Here is a 14,105-nt window from a genome sequence, read left to right as displayed (position 1 = left end):
GCGGCGTCAGGCGGGGACGGGCATGGGGCGCTGCGGGGCAGGGGGGTGCTGAGCGGACACCCCCCGCCTCCGGGGTCCCCAGCGCCCCAGCACCGACGGCGCTGCACCCCGGTATCTCCCTGGTCCCCAGCACCTCCGGTCTCCCAGCATCCCGACAACCCCCCTACCTCCAGGTCCCCAGCAGCTCGGGCACCCCAACCTCCACATCCCCAGCACCCTGACACCCCAAATTCCAGGCCCTCAGCACCCCCCGACCCCAGGCACCCCAACATCCCCCAACCCTCAGCACCCCGGTCCCCTGGGCATCCCAGTAACACCACTCCTAGTCCCCAGCACCCAACCCTGGGCACACCAGTATCCCCCCGGTCCCCATCCCCTTGGGCACCCCAGTACCCCAACCTCCAGTCACCCCAATACCAATTCCCATTCCCCAGCACCCCAACCTCCCAGTTCTTCAGCACCCCAATATCCCAACCTCCAGCCTCCCAGCACCTCAACCCCCTGGTCCCCAGCACCCTACTAACCTGAGCACCCCAACATCCCCCTGGTCCCCAGCACCCCCACCTCCAGCCCCCCCAGAACCCCAAGACCCTGGGCATCCCAACCCCCAGTCCCCTGCACACCCCAAAACCCTACTTCCAGCCCTCAGCACCCCAACACCCCACAACCTCCATCCCCCCAGCCCCATGTGCACCCCAAAACCCCGCTCCCAGGCCCCCAACACTCCCCCAGCCCCCTGCACACTCCAACACCCCACTCCCAGTTCCCTGGGCACCACAAAACCCCACTGCCAGACCCTGTACACCCCAACACCCCACACCCAGGCCCTTGTGCACCCCAAAACCTCACTCCCAGACGCTTGTGCACCCCAGCACCCCACTCTCAGCGCCCTGCACACCCCCAAAACCCCACTCCCTACCCCCTGCATCCCCCAAAACCCCACTCCCAGCCCCTTATGCACCCCAAAACCTCACTCTGAGACCTCTATACACCCCAGCACCCCACTCCCAGCTCCCTGAGCACCATGAAACCTCACTCCCAGACCCCCAATACCCCAAAACCTCATTCCCAGATTCCTGTGCACCCAAACACCCCACTCCCAGACCCTTGTGCACCCCAAAACCCCACTCCCAGCACCCCGCTCCTTTCCCCCTGCACACCCCAAAACCCCACTGCCAGACCCCTGTACACCCCAACACCCCACACCCAGACCCTTGTGCACCCCAAAACCAAACTCTGAGACCCCAGCGCACCCCAGCACCCCACTCCCAGCTCCCTGCGCACCTCACAACCTCACTCCCAGACCCCCAACACCCCGAAAACTCACTCCCAGCCCCCTGTGCGCCCTAACACCCCACTCCCAGACCCCTGTGCGCCCCAAAAACCCCCTCCCAGCCCCCTAATACCCCAAAACCTCATTCCCAGACTTCTATGCACCCCAACGTCCCCCTCCCAGCCCCCTGCACACCCCAAAGCCCCACTCTGAGACCCCTGCGCACCCCAAAACCCCGCTCCCAGCCGCCCGACACCCCCTAAAACTCACTGCCAGACCCCCGTAGCACCCCAAAACCTCGCTCCCAGCCCTCCAAGACCCCAAAACCTCGCTCCCAGCCCCCTGTGCACCCCAACGCCCCAATCCCAGACCCCCGTGCACCCCAAAACCCCACTCCCAGCCCCCCCCCCCCGCTCTCACCGCCCGTCGGAGCTCGGGGCCGCGGGGCTGCTGCGTCCCGGCGCGCCCGCCCCGCTGACGTCACGCGGCTCGGGGGCGCGCCTTAAAGGGCCCCGGCGCCGCGCTGAGGCCGGGCGCAGCTCAGCGCACCCAGCGCGGGGGGGGGGGCGCACACACACGGCGGGGGGGGGGCGCACGGGGAGCAGCGGTCCCGGGGGTTTGAGCAAGGCACCGGCGGCACCGGGGCGGTGGGAAGGCGGGGGGGGGTGGATGGGGGGGTCCTGCGGGGGGGGCACGGAGCCCGGGGCCGTTCCTGGAAGCGGCGGGCGGCTCGTTCAGCTCGTTAGGGGCCGGGGGCTAAAAAAAGCTCCCGCAGATTAAAAAGCTCTCAGCGCGCTCCGCTAATGCCTTCCCAGAAGCCCTCCGAGCGCGGCTGCCGAAGAGGCCCTAATGAGCCAGACCCTAATGAGCCGGGCCTTAATCAGCCAGGCCCTAATGAGCCAGGCTGAGCCCGCTCGGGGCTGGCGTCACCGCTTCGGGACGGTGGCAGCGCTGCCCCCTCCCCTGGGACCCAGACCCCCCCTCTCCCCCCCGGGGCGTAGGGGCTGGGGGCATGGAGCTGCCCCGTGGTGCTGGATGGGGCGCTGGCACCTGCCAGGACTGGGAACGGGCACGGGGGGGGGGCGCAGGGTGGGCCTGCACACCCCGTATGTGGGCTGTGGGGGACCCCACAGTGTGGGGACGCGGCTGGGGGTAGGATGGGGGCATCCCGGCTGGGTGCGCGGCTGGAGGGCCGGTGGGAGGCTGTGCAGGTGCTGAGGTGCTGCCTCCACGCGTGCCCAGCCCACACCAGGCTTCGCTGCAGCTTCCCCTGGGTTTGGGTGCGGCGCTCGAACGTCCCGGCACCGAGAAGCTCGAGGAGCCGCATCCGCGATGCGGCCGTGGAAGCCGCCGTCGGGGCTGGAGGCTGGTGCTGCTGGTTGTCCTCGCCGTGGCAGACACCAGCCCTGGGTGTGCAGGGAGCTCCTCCGGGAGCTCGGAGACGCTGCAGGTTCTGGAAGGGATCAAGGAACGAGAGGCGCGGTTAGCACAGATGGGAGCCCCGAGGCTCTGCAGATGGGCAGTGGTTGGGAGTGGAGGCTGCAAATGGGCTCTGAGCTGTGGCTGGACTCACGCCAGGAGCTAGGGTCGGGCAGTTTTACCCTCAAAAAGCAGCAGAGAGCTCTATGTGTCTTGGGAGAGCAGTGCTGATGTTCCTCTGTCTGGGAACAGGTTTCTCCAAAGCACGGGGAGGGATGATGGAGCGAGGCCGGGCGCAGCCAAAGGCTCCTCTGGCACGGGCCCTCATGGGACGTGGGACCCCATGGCTCCTCCGGCATGGGGCAGCCAGGACCTCGCACCGCTGGGTGGCCTCACCTGGATTTTGGGGCAGGTGGGGCTGAGCTCCTCGCCGCAGCCCCACGCAGGAGCTCTCCCTCCCACGCACCGCCTCGCCGGCCAGCCGAAGCCCCGTTTCCAGAGCAGCCCACCTACCCGGTGGTTAGCGGAGTCACGCGGCCGTGGCACTTAATTAACGGGGAGCTGATATAAATTCCCGTAAGCATGTGGGGAGGACGTCGAGGCGGAGAGCCGCGCTCCCAGCGAGCCCGGCGGAGCAGCGCGCTCGGAGCCCCACTGTGCCCGGAGGTCGGTGGGGTTCTGCCCCAGGGAAGGGTCTGGGCAGCGGGGCCGGGCGGGGGGAGCGATGGGGGCACCCCACATGTGGTCGCGGGGGTCCCTTGGGCGTGGAGAGGGTCTCCCGTGGCACAGCGTGGGGTGGTTTTGTGGGGTGAGGAGGGGTAAGTGGGTCCAGGCTGCCAGGCTGGAGCCCCTGAGTGGCTTTTTGGCCCGGCCAAAGGAGCGGGAGCTGAGTGTCACGGGTCTGGGCTGCCTGCGTGGGACAGGGTCACCGCTCCCGGGTCCTTTTTTTGGGTCCTCGCATGGTTTTCAGGCTGCTGAAGCTCACAGCCCTGTCCCGCACTGGGAGAGGAAAATCTGGATTCCCCCATGGACAGGGGGAAACCACGGGCTGGTCCCACCTGGGGACATTGGATGGTGCTGCCCAGTCTCCAGACAGCTTGACCAGGCAGAGGAGGCTGCACGCAAATGCCCCCCACACATCAGCCATCCAGCTGAGCCTCTGTGGGTTATTGGGGTTATATACCCAGATGCAGCCCGGGCTGTAAGGACCAGCTTCTGGCCTTTAAAACCAGCGGCATTTCCGTGCCCTGCGAGTCTGGCAGGAGCTTCGTGGGACCCGTTTCGGCCGCAGCCTGTGCACTGGCAGGTGGGCACGTGTGGTCTCGCGGTGGTCTGGAAGATGGGCAGGGAGACCCTGAGCCTCCACAAACAGCTCGAGTCCCATCGCCGGGAGGCAGAACCAGCTTCGGATCACTTTGGACACTCCTGTCTGAAGTTCGGTAGTGGGGGACAGAGCATCAGACCTCACAGCCTTCCCTCTTGTTCTCGCTGTTGAAGTTGGGTGCCAGGCTTGGCACTGGGCCACCCGTGGGGGCTTTGTCCCCTGCCAGGCCATGGGACAGGGGAGGTCCCAGTGCTTCTGGCTGAAGAGGAGGACTGGCTGTGCCCGAGGGCTTCCCGTCTCCTGGTGGCAGCACCATCTCCTGGTGGGAACACCTAGCTGGGGAACATCATGGAGAAGGCAGGCCCGGAGCTGGGGTGCACGGGAGCACCCGAGCCAATGTCACAGCTGGCACGGGCTGCCCTTGGCCATGCCCCCTCCTCGCAGGTCACCCCAGGACCATGCTGAACGTGCTGCTGCTGTGCTACGGGCTGCTGCAGGGCATCCAGGCCATCCTCACCTCGGACCTCAGCCATGGCCACCTGCAGAAGATGAGCGCCGGGCTGTACGGGGCAGACAGAGCCCGCTACTCCAGCCTGCTGCGTAAAGTCAAGGAGGTGGCGGTGGAGCCTGCAGGTGAGTCCCTTGCTGGCACACCCAGGCCCCCAAAATAGAAGTGGGGAGCCCACACGCAGCCAGTAGCTGCCCTGCAGTGCCAGTGTCCAGCCTCTCTCTATTTTGCAGGAGCTCTTCCCAGGCCAGAGTTTGATCAGATGGCCCTGGAGGTCCAAGAAGCTGATGGTGACCTCCTGCAGAAAAGCAGTGCGCTGGAACCGCAGGTAATGCTCCGTGACCTTGTGTTTTCCTTTAAAAAAATAATAATAAAAAAGCACCAGGGCTGCTTTGAGCCACACCAGGCTTCTCCATGCCCTAGCAGCCAGGGTGGTTTTGAGCAAACCCTAAACGTGGTCTGGGAAGGGAGCATCCCTTTGCTGTCTGCTGAGGAGCATGGACATGCTGGGAGCTTGGGAAGCTGGCCATCACGGGGCTGGGAAAGCCGTTCCTTTGGGGTTGGCCTTCCAGGGACGCTGCTGCAGGGGCTGGGAGGGGAACTGGCTGGAGGGAGGGAAGTTCTGAAAGCAGGTGAGGTTTCCCTGCCTAATTTCCTAAGAAAGTGTGGGAACTGAAACTTCCCACCACACATTTCCGTAATGAAAAATGGGCGTGAAACATCCTCTTTTGAAATTTCTCAAGCCAGACCAATTGTTCAAAAAAAATCAGCGGGGACTGTGAGGACACTTCCAGCCAGAGGGAATGGGAGTGGGGAATCCACTGTCGAGGCCCGTCAGGTCTGTTTGGAGTAACACACGGACCCCGTCCTTCCCCTTGGAGGGTCCAAGCGGGACCTGCTCCTGCTACCCCCGACCCAAGGGGTTCATGGATCAACCACTGAAGTGAAAAAAGGGTTCAGCACAAAGCCCCAAGTGTCTTCTCTTGGGGCCAGGCTGAGCTCTGGATATCTCTGGTTTTGGCAAGCCTCATTTCGTTTGAGATGGAGCTGCCTTGGGCTCCTGTCTCTCTCCAGAACAGTTCTTCATCACCAGCCGGCAGACCACAAACCCTCTCCCTCCTCCTCTCTCTGGCAGGCGTCATCCACAGCCCTGCAGGCTCCGGGCCGAGAAGAGCGTTCTCCCCGCCGGTGCGTCCGCCTCCTGGAGTCCTGCCTGGGCCACCAGATCCCCTGCTGCGACCCCTGTGCCACCTGCTACTGCCGCTTCTTCAACGCTTTCTGCTACTGCAGGAAGATCAGCACCAATTTCCCATGTGGCAAGAACTAGTGCCACAGGGCTGCCTGCTCCTCGCCTCTCGGGGCCACTATGGGCCTCTCGCCACAAGCCTCTTCCTCCGCAGCTCCAATAAAGCAGCCGATAGCAAACCTGTCACTGAGAGTGGGGCTGTGCCAGGAGCTGGGCTGGTGTCCTGCTCCTGGGACTGAGGGTGGCCCGGGACCTGCTGCCTAAGATGCCTTTCACCAGGCGACTGGGGTGGGCAGGGACCTCCTGGTGTCACCCGGTGCCACCCTGCTCCAGCAGGGCCACCCAGCGCCGGTGCCCAGCACCAAGCCCAGGTGGGTTTGGAGACCTCTGATGATGGAGACCCTGCGGACCCTCTGCGTGACCTGTGCCTGCGCTCAGCCACTTGCACCGCACAGAAACACTTTCCGATGTGCAGGGGAAATCTCCTGAGCTCCACTTGGTGCCCACTGCCCCTCGCCTGCGTGCAGCCATGGACAGAGTCCCCCCGGCTGCTGTGCCCCCGCTGAAGGGCCCAGCTCCCGGCCTCCTCTCCCTAATTGCAGGGAGGCTCCGGGCCCTTCAGCACCTCCCGCCCCTTCCCTGGGCTCCCTGGGGTGTCCACGCCCGCCCTGCCCCAGGGAGCCCAGCGCTGGGCCCAGCACCCAGCCGGGGGCGCTGAGGGGCAGGGAGACCCCACCCGCTGGCACCCCCCTGCTGGACACACCTGGTGGCCGTGGTGTCCCCCAGAACCTCCCCACCAGGCTGTTTCCCAGCTGGGTGCCCCCACCCCAACCTGGTGCCCTCCCTCCCTGAAGTGTTTAACCCATCAGGGCAGCCCCCAAGCCCTGGCAAGAGCTGCCAGCATGAGGTACATCCCAACATCCCGGGCACCCACGGCCCTCCAGATGCCATCAGGCTCGGGGCCAGGCGCAGACCATGGCTGGGGAAGGGGGCTGTGGCAGTGTGAGAAGCCCTAACAAAACAGGGGAGGCTCCAGGGTGATGTGGGGGGCTGTACTGGGGTGGGGGGCTGAGGATCCCCTCAGATTCCCCTCAGGGTGCATCAGGCTCCCCCCAGGCTACCTCAGGATCACCCCCTGGGTCCCTTCAGGCTCCCTCTGACTCATGTCAAACTCTTCCCAAGAATCCCTCAGACCCCCTCAAGCTCCCCCTAAGACTCCCTCAGACTCCTCAGAATCCCCCTCAGGCTCCCCTCTGACTCCCTCTCAGCCTCCCCCAGGGTTCCCTCAGGCTCCCCTCAGAATCCCTCTCAAACTCCCTCCAGACTCCCCCTAAGACTCCCCCTGACCCCCCTCAGCCTCCCTCACACTCCCCCCAGCCTCCCCTCAGTCTCCCCCTAAGATCCCCTCAGGCTCTTCTCTGACTCCTCAGCCTCCCCCAGGGTTCCCCCAGGCTCCCCCCTAAGACTCCCTCTGACCCCCTCAACCTCTCCTTCTGGCTCCCCCAGACTCCCCTCAGCCTCCCCCTAAGATCCCTTCAGAATCCCTCTCAGACTCCCCTCAGACCCTCCCCTAAGACTCCCTCTGACTCCCCCTCAGCCTCCCCCAGGGTCCCCCCAGGCTCCCCCCAAGACTCTCTCTGACCCCCCTCAGCCTCTCCCTCAGGCTCCCCCTTAGAACTCCCCCTAAGACCCCCCTCAGAATCCCCCCAGACTCCCCCTTAAGACTCCCTCTGACTCCTCTCAGTCTCCCCTTAATGCTCCCCCTAAGACCCCCTCAGAATCCCCCTCAGACTTCCCCCTAAGATTCCCTCAGTCTCCCCTTAACACTCCCTCTAAGACTCCCTCTAAGACTCCCTCTGACTCCCCTAAGACCCCCTCAGCCTCCCCCAAGGTCCCCTCAGGCTCTCCCCTAAGGCTCCCTCTGACCCCCCTCAGCCTCTCCCCTAGGCTCCTTCAGCCTCCCCCTAAGCTCCCCCCAGAAACCCCCCAGCCTCCCCTCTAAGGCTCCAATTCCCCTCAGTCTCCCCTTAATACTCCCCCTAAGACCCCCTCAGGCTCCTCTCTGACTCCCCCTCAGCCTCCCCCAGGGTCCCCTCAGAGCTCCCTCAGCCTCCCCCTAAGATCCCCTCAGACTCCCCCTCAGACCCTCCCCTAAGACTCCCCTCAGTCTCCTCTTAAGACTCCCCCCTAAAAGCCCCTTAGGCTCCTCTCCGACTCCCCCACAGCCTCCCCCAGGCTCCCTTAGGCTCCTTGTTAAGCCTCCTCACCAACCCTCCCCTAAAATCTCCTCCAAAAGGCCGCCCCAGCCCCTCCCCTCAGCTCCCCCCCCCCCTCAGCCCCTCCCTCCCTCCCGCGCAGAGCCCGCCGGGGCGCGGAGCGGGCGGGGCTCTGTCCCGCGTCACGTGAGCGGCGGGTCACGTGAGGAGGCGCCGCCGCCGCCGCCCGCCGCCATGTCGTGCTTCCCGGAGCTGCACTTCAACGTGGACAACGGCTACCTGGAGGGGCTGGTGCGCGGCTTCAAGGCGGGCGTGCTGCGGCACGGCGACTACGTCAACCTGGTGCAGTGCGAGAGCCTCGAGGGTGAGCGGCGGGGCGGGGGTGGGATGGGCTCGCGTCCTGTGTGTGTGTGTGTGTGTTTTTTTTTTAATTATTATTATTATTTTTTTTGGACGTCGGTGCGTGCGGGGCTGGGGAGGGCTTGTTCCGTGCTGCCCCTTCCCTCCCAACCCGTCCCAGCCCATCCCATCCGTGTAATCCCAGAATGTTTTGGGTTGGGAGGGGCCCTAAAGCCCCCCCAGTTCCACCCCCTGCCCCAGGCAGGGATGCCACCCCCAGACCAGGTTGCCCAAGGCCCCATCCAGCCTGGCCTTGAGCACCCCTAGGGATGGGGCATCCACAGCCTCTCTGGGCAGCCTGAACCAGGGCCTCACCTCCCTTACAGCGAAGAACTTCCTCCTGACATCCCATCTAAATCTCCCCTCTTTTAGTTTAAAATCACTCCCTCTTCTCCTGTTGTTATTTACCCAAGTAAAGAGTCCCTCTCCATCCTCTTTATAAGTTCCCTTTAAGTACTGAACAGTCTCACTGAGGTCTCCCCTGAGCCTCCTCTTCTCTAGGCTGAACACCCCCACCTCTCTCAGCCTTTCCTCATAGCAGAGCTTCTCCAGCCCCTTGATCATCTTTATGTCCCTCCTCTGCACCCACTCCAACATGGTCATCTTTGAGTCCCTGCTCTGGACCCGCTCTAGCAGCCCCATGTCCTCCTTGTGGTGGGGGCTCCAGACCTGGACGCAGGACTCCAAGTGGGGCCTCACAAGGGCAGAGCGAAGGGGCACAGTCACCTCCATCCCTTGCTGCCCACTCCTCTCTTGATGCAGCCCAGGATGCAGTTGGCCTTCTGGGCTGCAAGCGCACACTGCCGGCTCACGTCAAGCTTTTTGTCCACCAGAACCCCCAAGTCCTTCTCTGCGGGGCTGCTCTCAATGAGTTCTTCTCCCAGCCTGTCCTCCAGTCTGGGATTGCCCCAGCCCAGGTGCAGCACCTTGCTCTTGGACTTGTTGAACCTCATTAGGTTCACGTGGGCCCAATTCTCCAGCTTGCCCAGGTCCCTTTGGATGGCATCCCTTCCTCCTGGTGTATCGACTGCACCACTCAGTTGTGGATTCCATCCACTCAGTGGATCCCACCCCAGCTGGCTGGTTCTGTGCTGCTCTCTGTGCCAGCGCCCTGCTTAATGTTGCCTCATCCTAGGAGCCTGGTCAGCGATCTGCCTGTAACCCCCAAACACCAGAACCTGCTCCCTAGTGAAATGGGCTGGAGACACACGAGTCTGGAGGTGTCAGTTTTTTGGTCAGTGGGACTGCAATGATTGGGTTAGCCTTAAACTTCTGAAAATGCCAGGTAACTGGTAGCAAGCTGAATATGAGCCAGCAGTGTGCCCTGGCAGCCAGGAGGGCCAACCGTACCCTGGGGTGCATCAAGCACGGCATCGCTAGTCGGTCGAGGGAAGGGATTGTCCCGCTCTGCTCTGCGCTGGTGCGGCCTCACCTCGAGTACTGTGTGCAGTTCTGGGCACCGCAGTACAAAAAGGGCATGAAACTGTTGGAGAGTGTCCAGAGGAGGGCTGCGAAGATGGTGAAGGGCCTAGAGGGGAAGACATACGAGGAGCGGCTGAGGTCACTGGGCCTGTTCAGCCTGGACAAGAGGAGGCTGAGGGGAGCCCTCATCACGGCCTACAGCTTCCTCACGAAGGAGAGTGGGGGGGCAGGCGCCAATCTGTTCTCTTTAGTGACCAGCGATAGGACCCGAGGGAATGGTGTCAAGCTGTGGCAGGGGAGGTTCAGGCTGGACATCAGGAAGAGGTTCTTCACCGAGAGGGTGGTCGTGCACTGGAACAGGCTCCCCAGGGATGTAGTCACAACACCAAGCCTGTCGGAGTTTAAGAAGTGTTTGGACTGTGCTCTTAGTCATATGCTCTGAACTTTTGGGTAGACCTGTGTGGGGCCAGGAGTTGGAGTTGATGATCCTTGTGGGTCCCTTCCAACTTGGGATACTCTGTGGCTCTCTGAAGTGTCAGCTCTGTCTTGGTCGCTGCCGAGTGATTCAGATCCAAGCTCAGCATCTGGAGGGGTCCTTGGCAGGCGGACTCTGGTTGTGTGGTACCTGGAGCTGCTCACCCAGATGTTAAGCAACGGAATGGGAACAGAATGCTCTCACTTGCTTCAGCCTCTGCGTACCTTGAAAATATCTGGAATATCTTTATGTAGGACAAGCTTATTTTCATCAGGCTTTTCTGCAGGTCTTTGCTTGCAGCAGCCTTTATTGTTCTTGCTGTGGAGCACAGGGCCTGAAGGAGTGTGACGGGAGGTATTCCTGCTGCCTTGCTAGTCAGCAGCCTCAGCACGCCCTAAACTTTGTCCCCACAGACTAATTCCTCTTTGGGGTGTTTCTGTGTTTTCAGTTTCTCCTTTTTCTCTCTCTCTCTCTTTGCCTTCTAAACCCAGTTGCGTAAACTTGGCTCTTCCTGCGGTGCCTTCGGCATTGGAAGTGGCTCGGTTAGGGCTGTCTGTGATTGTCACGGTGTCATTATCGTCCTGCCCCTGACAGCTCTCTGGTGGCTGCTGCAGCTGTGCTCCTCGTCAGGCTCCGTTCAGACCTCAAAGGCTGCTCTGAGCTGCTGCTGTTCTCATTCCCCCTCCACTTGGCTTTCTGTGCCCCTTCTGTAGAAGGCTTTCCTTCAAGGAACGTTGCTTGTGATCACTTACGTAGGTCTGTGGTCAGACAATTTCTTTCTCTGTCCCTATAGCTACAATTTCCCTATCACGTTACTGGTTTTCTGTGCTCTCCAGACTTCAAAGTGCATTCTCTCTCTGTCCGCGCTAAATCTAGCGGCTAGTTTATCGGTAGCCCCAGTAGTCGTTAGGCACACAGTGTTCGTGCACTCTCCTCTGCCTTTCCCGTTCTGTTTTCGCTGCCTCTTCTCAGCGTGCCCCTGGCTCCGCAGCTGGTCGCAGGCCTGGGGCCGGCGGTCACCTTGGCTGTGGAGAGGCCCTGAGGGACCCGAGGCTGCTCTGCTGCTCCCCCTGGGGTGCGGGTGCCTGGTTGGTCTGCGTGGGGCCCTTTGGTGGCAGTTCGCTGGCGCTGATGTTGCTTGAGGATGTTGGGCTTCCAGGTCTGAGGTGCTGCTCCCTCGTGTGTGCTCGGATTGGTGTGGAAGCACAAAGAGGTCGGGTTTTGTGCTTTAGGACTTGAGCTGGCAGCTTGGTGCTGCCGGAAGGAGGAGATCATGCCTTTCTGCGTGATCCTCTGCCGTCTCTGCTTGTCTGATCGCAAAGTAAGCTGATTAAAACTCCTGCTGCCTGCTGAGACCGCTTACTGCCGTCTCAGGGAGCCATATAGCTCACTGTGATCAGGCAGGCTCCCGAGCTGGCTTTAAAAAGGGCTCGAAAACATGACGAGAATTGCCAGGAGAGCACAACGGCTGTTTTGGCTTAAGCTTTCTCTGGAGACCCTCAGCAACAACCTGTTCAATCCTCTCTTTCAGCTCCAGGAGTCCTGGTTCTCGGGCTGTTCCTCAGCCGGAGGTCCTTGTGTGCTGTGTGCCCGCGCTGGATGTGCTCGGAGCTTGCTGCAGCCAGTTCCTGCTTCTGACACAAGGTGTCAGTGACGGGCTTGGAGCTGCTTCGGCTGTGTAAGCACGCATCCGTCCTCAGGCAGGCTCTCCTTGGACAACCAAGCTTAGGAGTCGCTGGGACTTCTCTCGTCAGAAGGGTGCTGAGCTCCTAGAAGCTGTTGCATCCTGCTGGAGGTCTGGAGTCTGCTCTGGAGAACATGGTGCTGTTGGTAGAGTTGGGCAGCAGTGCTGCTGGAAGAATTGGAGCTCGATCTAGGACAGGAATATCAGTTACAGGCAGGCATTGCTGTTGGTATTCAGCACTGCAGGAAGCGTACGGAGCTTGGAAAGTGAGCAAAAGCATTTTCTTTAGGAGCAGGAGTTTCCGTACCTTCTCGTCAGCGTTCGCTAGCCTCTCGTTGCTGATGCTCCCCTGCTGGCTTAGGGCAATGAGGCTGGGAAGCAGGCAGCTGGGAAGTGGCAGGCGCTTGGTTCGGGCTTGGTGCGAGCCAGCTGAGCCTCAGAGGTGCGTCTGGGAGGCGGGTGGTGGCTGGGGGATGCAAATAATTGATAAACGTGGTTCTTAGGGAAAAAGGAGGAGTTCCCAAGGATGCAGTTCTTCTTTCTCACCTCCGCAGCCTGGTCTACCAGCCTTCGTTTCTGGGGTGCAGACAGCTGGACAGATCGGAGCTTGGAGGTGGGTCGTGCGTGTCCTGGGCTGCCCGGCTCCGCGCCGCCTGGAGGCTTGCCCTGAGCGGCATCCTCCCGCGTGCCCGAGCCTCGTTTCTTGTTAAATGCATCCATGTCAGTGCACAGCGTGTGCCAAACTGGTGCAGGGCTGGGTGTTGGGGAACAAGCCAAGACCGGGCTGGCTGTGCGTCTGGAAGAGCATTTCCAGGGTTGCTCTGTGTGGCCTCGCTGCCCAGCAGGGGAGCGCTGCTCTCAGCCAGCTCGGGAGTGGGTCACTGAGGGCTTGCTGCCCTACATGCCTCTTCTAGAGGCATCCGTGCTCCGATGGCTTGTCCCCTTCCCTCTCCTCCTCCATGCGGAGGAGAGGTGATGAAATACACTGACTGCAGGCTGCCTGCTAGCAAGAGACGCCAGAAAGCAGTGACTAGTTTTCAAGCAGCCTGCTGCCTTCCTGTATGAGACCAGTCTTATGACTTTTCTTCTTTTTTCTTATGACTTTTTCCACTTACGACTTCTTTTAAAAGAACATGAGCCCTGTGAGGAGCAGCTGAGGGAGCTGGGGGTGTTTGGGCTGGAGCAGAGGAGGCTCAGGGGAGACCTCATCGCTCTCTGCAACTGCCGGAAAGGGAGGTGTGGGTCAGACTCTTCTCGCAGATAACCAGCAAGAGGGAGTGGTCTCAAGTTGTGCCAGGGGAAGTTTAGGTTAGAAATGAGGAGACGTTTCTTGTCAGAAAGACAAGAGTCAGGCGTTGGGACGGGTTGCCCAGGGAGGTGGTGGAGTCACCGTCCCTGGGGGTGTTCAAGGAGAGGTTGGACGTGGTGCTTGGGGACATGGCTCAGTGGGTGACGTTGGTGGGAGGGAATGGTCTTGCAGGGCTTTTCTGACCTTAATGACTCTCTAAAAAGCAGACGAGCCTGGTCCGGACTCTAGCTAGAAATGTGCCCCGCTGCCCGCTCTGTCTTGCTCGGTGACACAGCGAGCAGTCGAGCCGCGTGGGATGCAGCGTGGCTGTCTTCCCGCTGCACGGGGCGGCTCTGCACTGAAGCAAGGGCCTGCCTGGGCGGCAGCATGGGCTCCTGGCTCCAGCACATCGGTGTTGCATGTGCCACAGGCTTCTGAGTGCAGAATTTTATTGTGATAGTCCCAAGGATCTTTCTTTCCTCCCGCGGAGGCCTTGGCTTTATCGTGCTGCAGGCCGAGCGCTCCCCACATCTGCTTTCCCCAAGGGAGGAGCAGAAGAGGCCGTGCTGCCCTTCTCTCTTGGGCTTTATCACCGTGCTCTTGGAGTCTGTGCCCCGGAGGCTGGGGCTGGGCTTCTCTTCCAGCTTAGCTGCAGGAGCGCCATGTCCTCTCTCGTGCAGAGAAGCTGCGGTGCTCATTGATGGAGCAAGAAGAGGCCACACCATGGATCTTAGCGCTGCCGTGCTTCAGGACCACCTTGAACTTAGAGGCTGCTTCAGGCCAAGCCCAGAGCTCTGCAGGTGCAGCAGCCCAGCCTTTACATGTGCAGGGACCTCCTGAAAGCACGGGAC

General features: G+C 61.7%; 2 protein-coding genes across 3 annotated transcripts in view; both read left to right on the top strand.

Annotated features, from left to right (window-relative positions):
- The first annotated feature begins 3 nt into the window (after window positions 1–3).
- Window positions 4–5,945, top strand: AGRP (agouti related neuropeptide). Of its 2 annotated transcripts, none has more exons than XM_035543782.1 (4): window positions 4–111; window positions 4,461–4,649; window positions 4,758–4,852; window positions 5,660–5,945. In XM_035543782.1, exons 2-4 carry the CDS (start codon window positions 4,475–4,477, stop codon window positions 5,849–5,851), a joined length of 462 nt encoding a protein of 153 aa, XP_035399675.1. In that variant the 5' UTR covers window positions 4–111; window positions 4,461–4,474; the 3' UTR covers window positions 5,852–5,945. The 2 variants fall into 2 exon arrangements, with proteins under 2 accessions (XP_035399675.1, XP_035399676.1); XM_035543783.2 differs by lacking the exon at window positions 4–111 and adding an exon at window positions 2,837–3,358 and having other exon boundaries at window positions 5,660–5,862.
- Window positions 5,946–8,125: 2,180 nt separating this feature from the next.
- The window catches only part of ATP6V0D1 (ATPase H+ transporting V0 subunit d1), a 37,706-nt gene continuing 31,726 nt past the window's right edge, over window positions 8,126–14,105 (top strand). Inside the window, exon 1 of the mRNA XM_035543784.1 lies at window positions 8,126–8,350. Within this exon, the coding sequence (XP_035399677.1) occupies window positions 8,221–8,350 (130 nt within the window). The 5' untranslated portion in view covers window positions 8,126–8,220. The remainder of the gene's footprint in view (window positions 8,351–14,105) is intronic.

The sequence above is a fragment of the Cygnus atratus genome, chromosome 12 (genome assembly GCF_013377495.2).
Source record: "Cygnus atratus isolate AKBS03 ecotype Queensland, Australia chromosome 12, CAtr_DNAZoo_HiC_assembly, whole genome shotgun sequence".
Classification (NCBI taxonomy): domain Eukaryota; kingdom Metazoa; phylum Chordata; class Aves; order Anseriformes; family Anatidae; genus Cygnus; species Cygnus atratus.
Note: the sequence above shows the minus strand (reverse complement) of the source record. Positions and strands in the feature narration are given on the sequence as shown.

What these genes read in the sequence shown, in the direction of transcription:
- AGRP (XM_035543782.1), top strand. Translation starts at nt 4,475, where the DNA reads ATGCTGAACGTGCTGCTGCTGTGCTACGGGCTGCTGCAGGGCATCCAG. An exon ending in GGTGGCGGTGGAGCCTGCAG is followed by an intron (nt 4,650 to 4,757) that starts GTGAGTCCCTTG and finishes TCTATTTTGCAG; the next exon opens with GAGCTCTTCCCAGGCCAGAG. An exon ending in GCAGTGCGCTGGAACCGCAG is followed by an intron (nt 4,853 to 5,659) that starts GTAATGCTCCGT and finishes TCTCTCTGGCAG; the next exon opens with GCGTCATCCACAGCCCTGCA.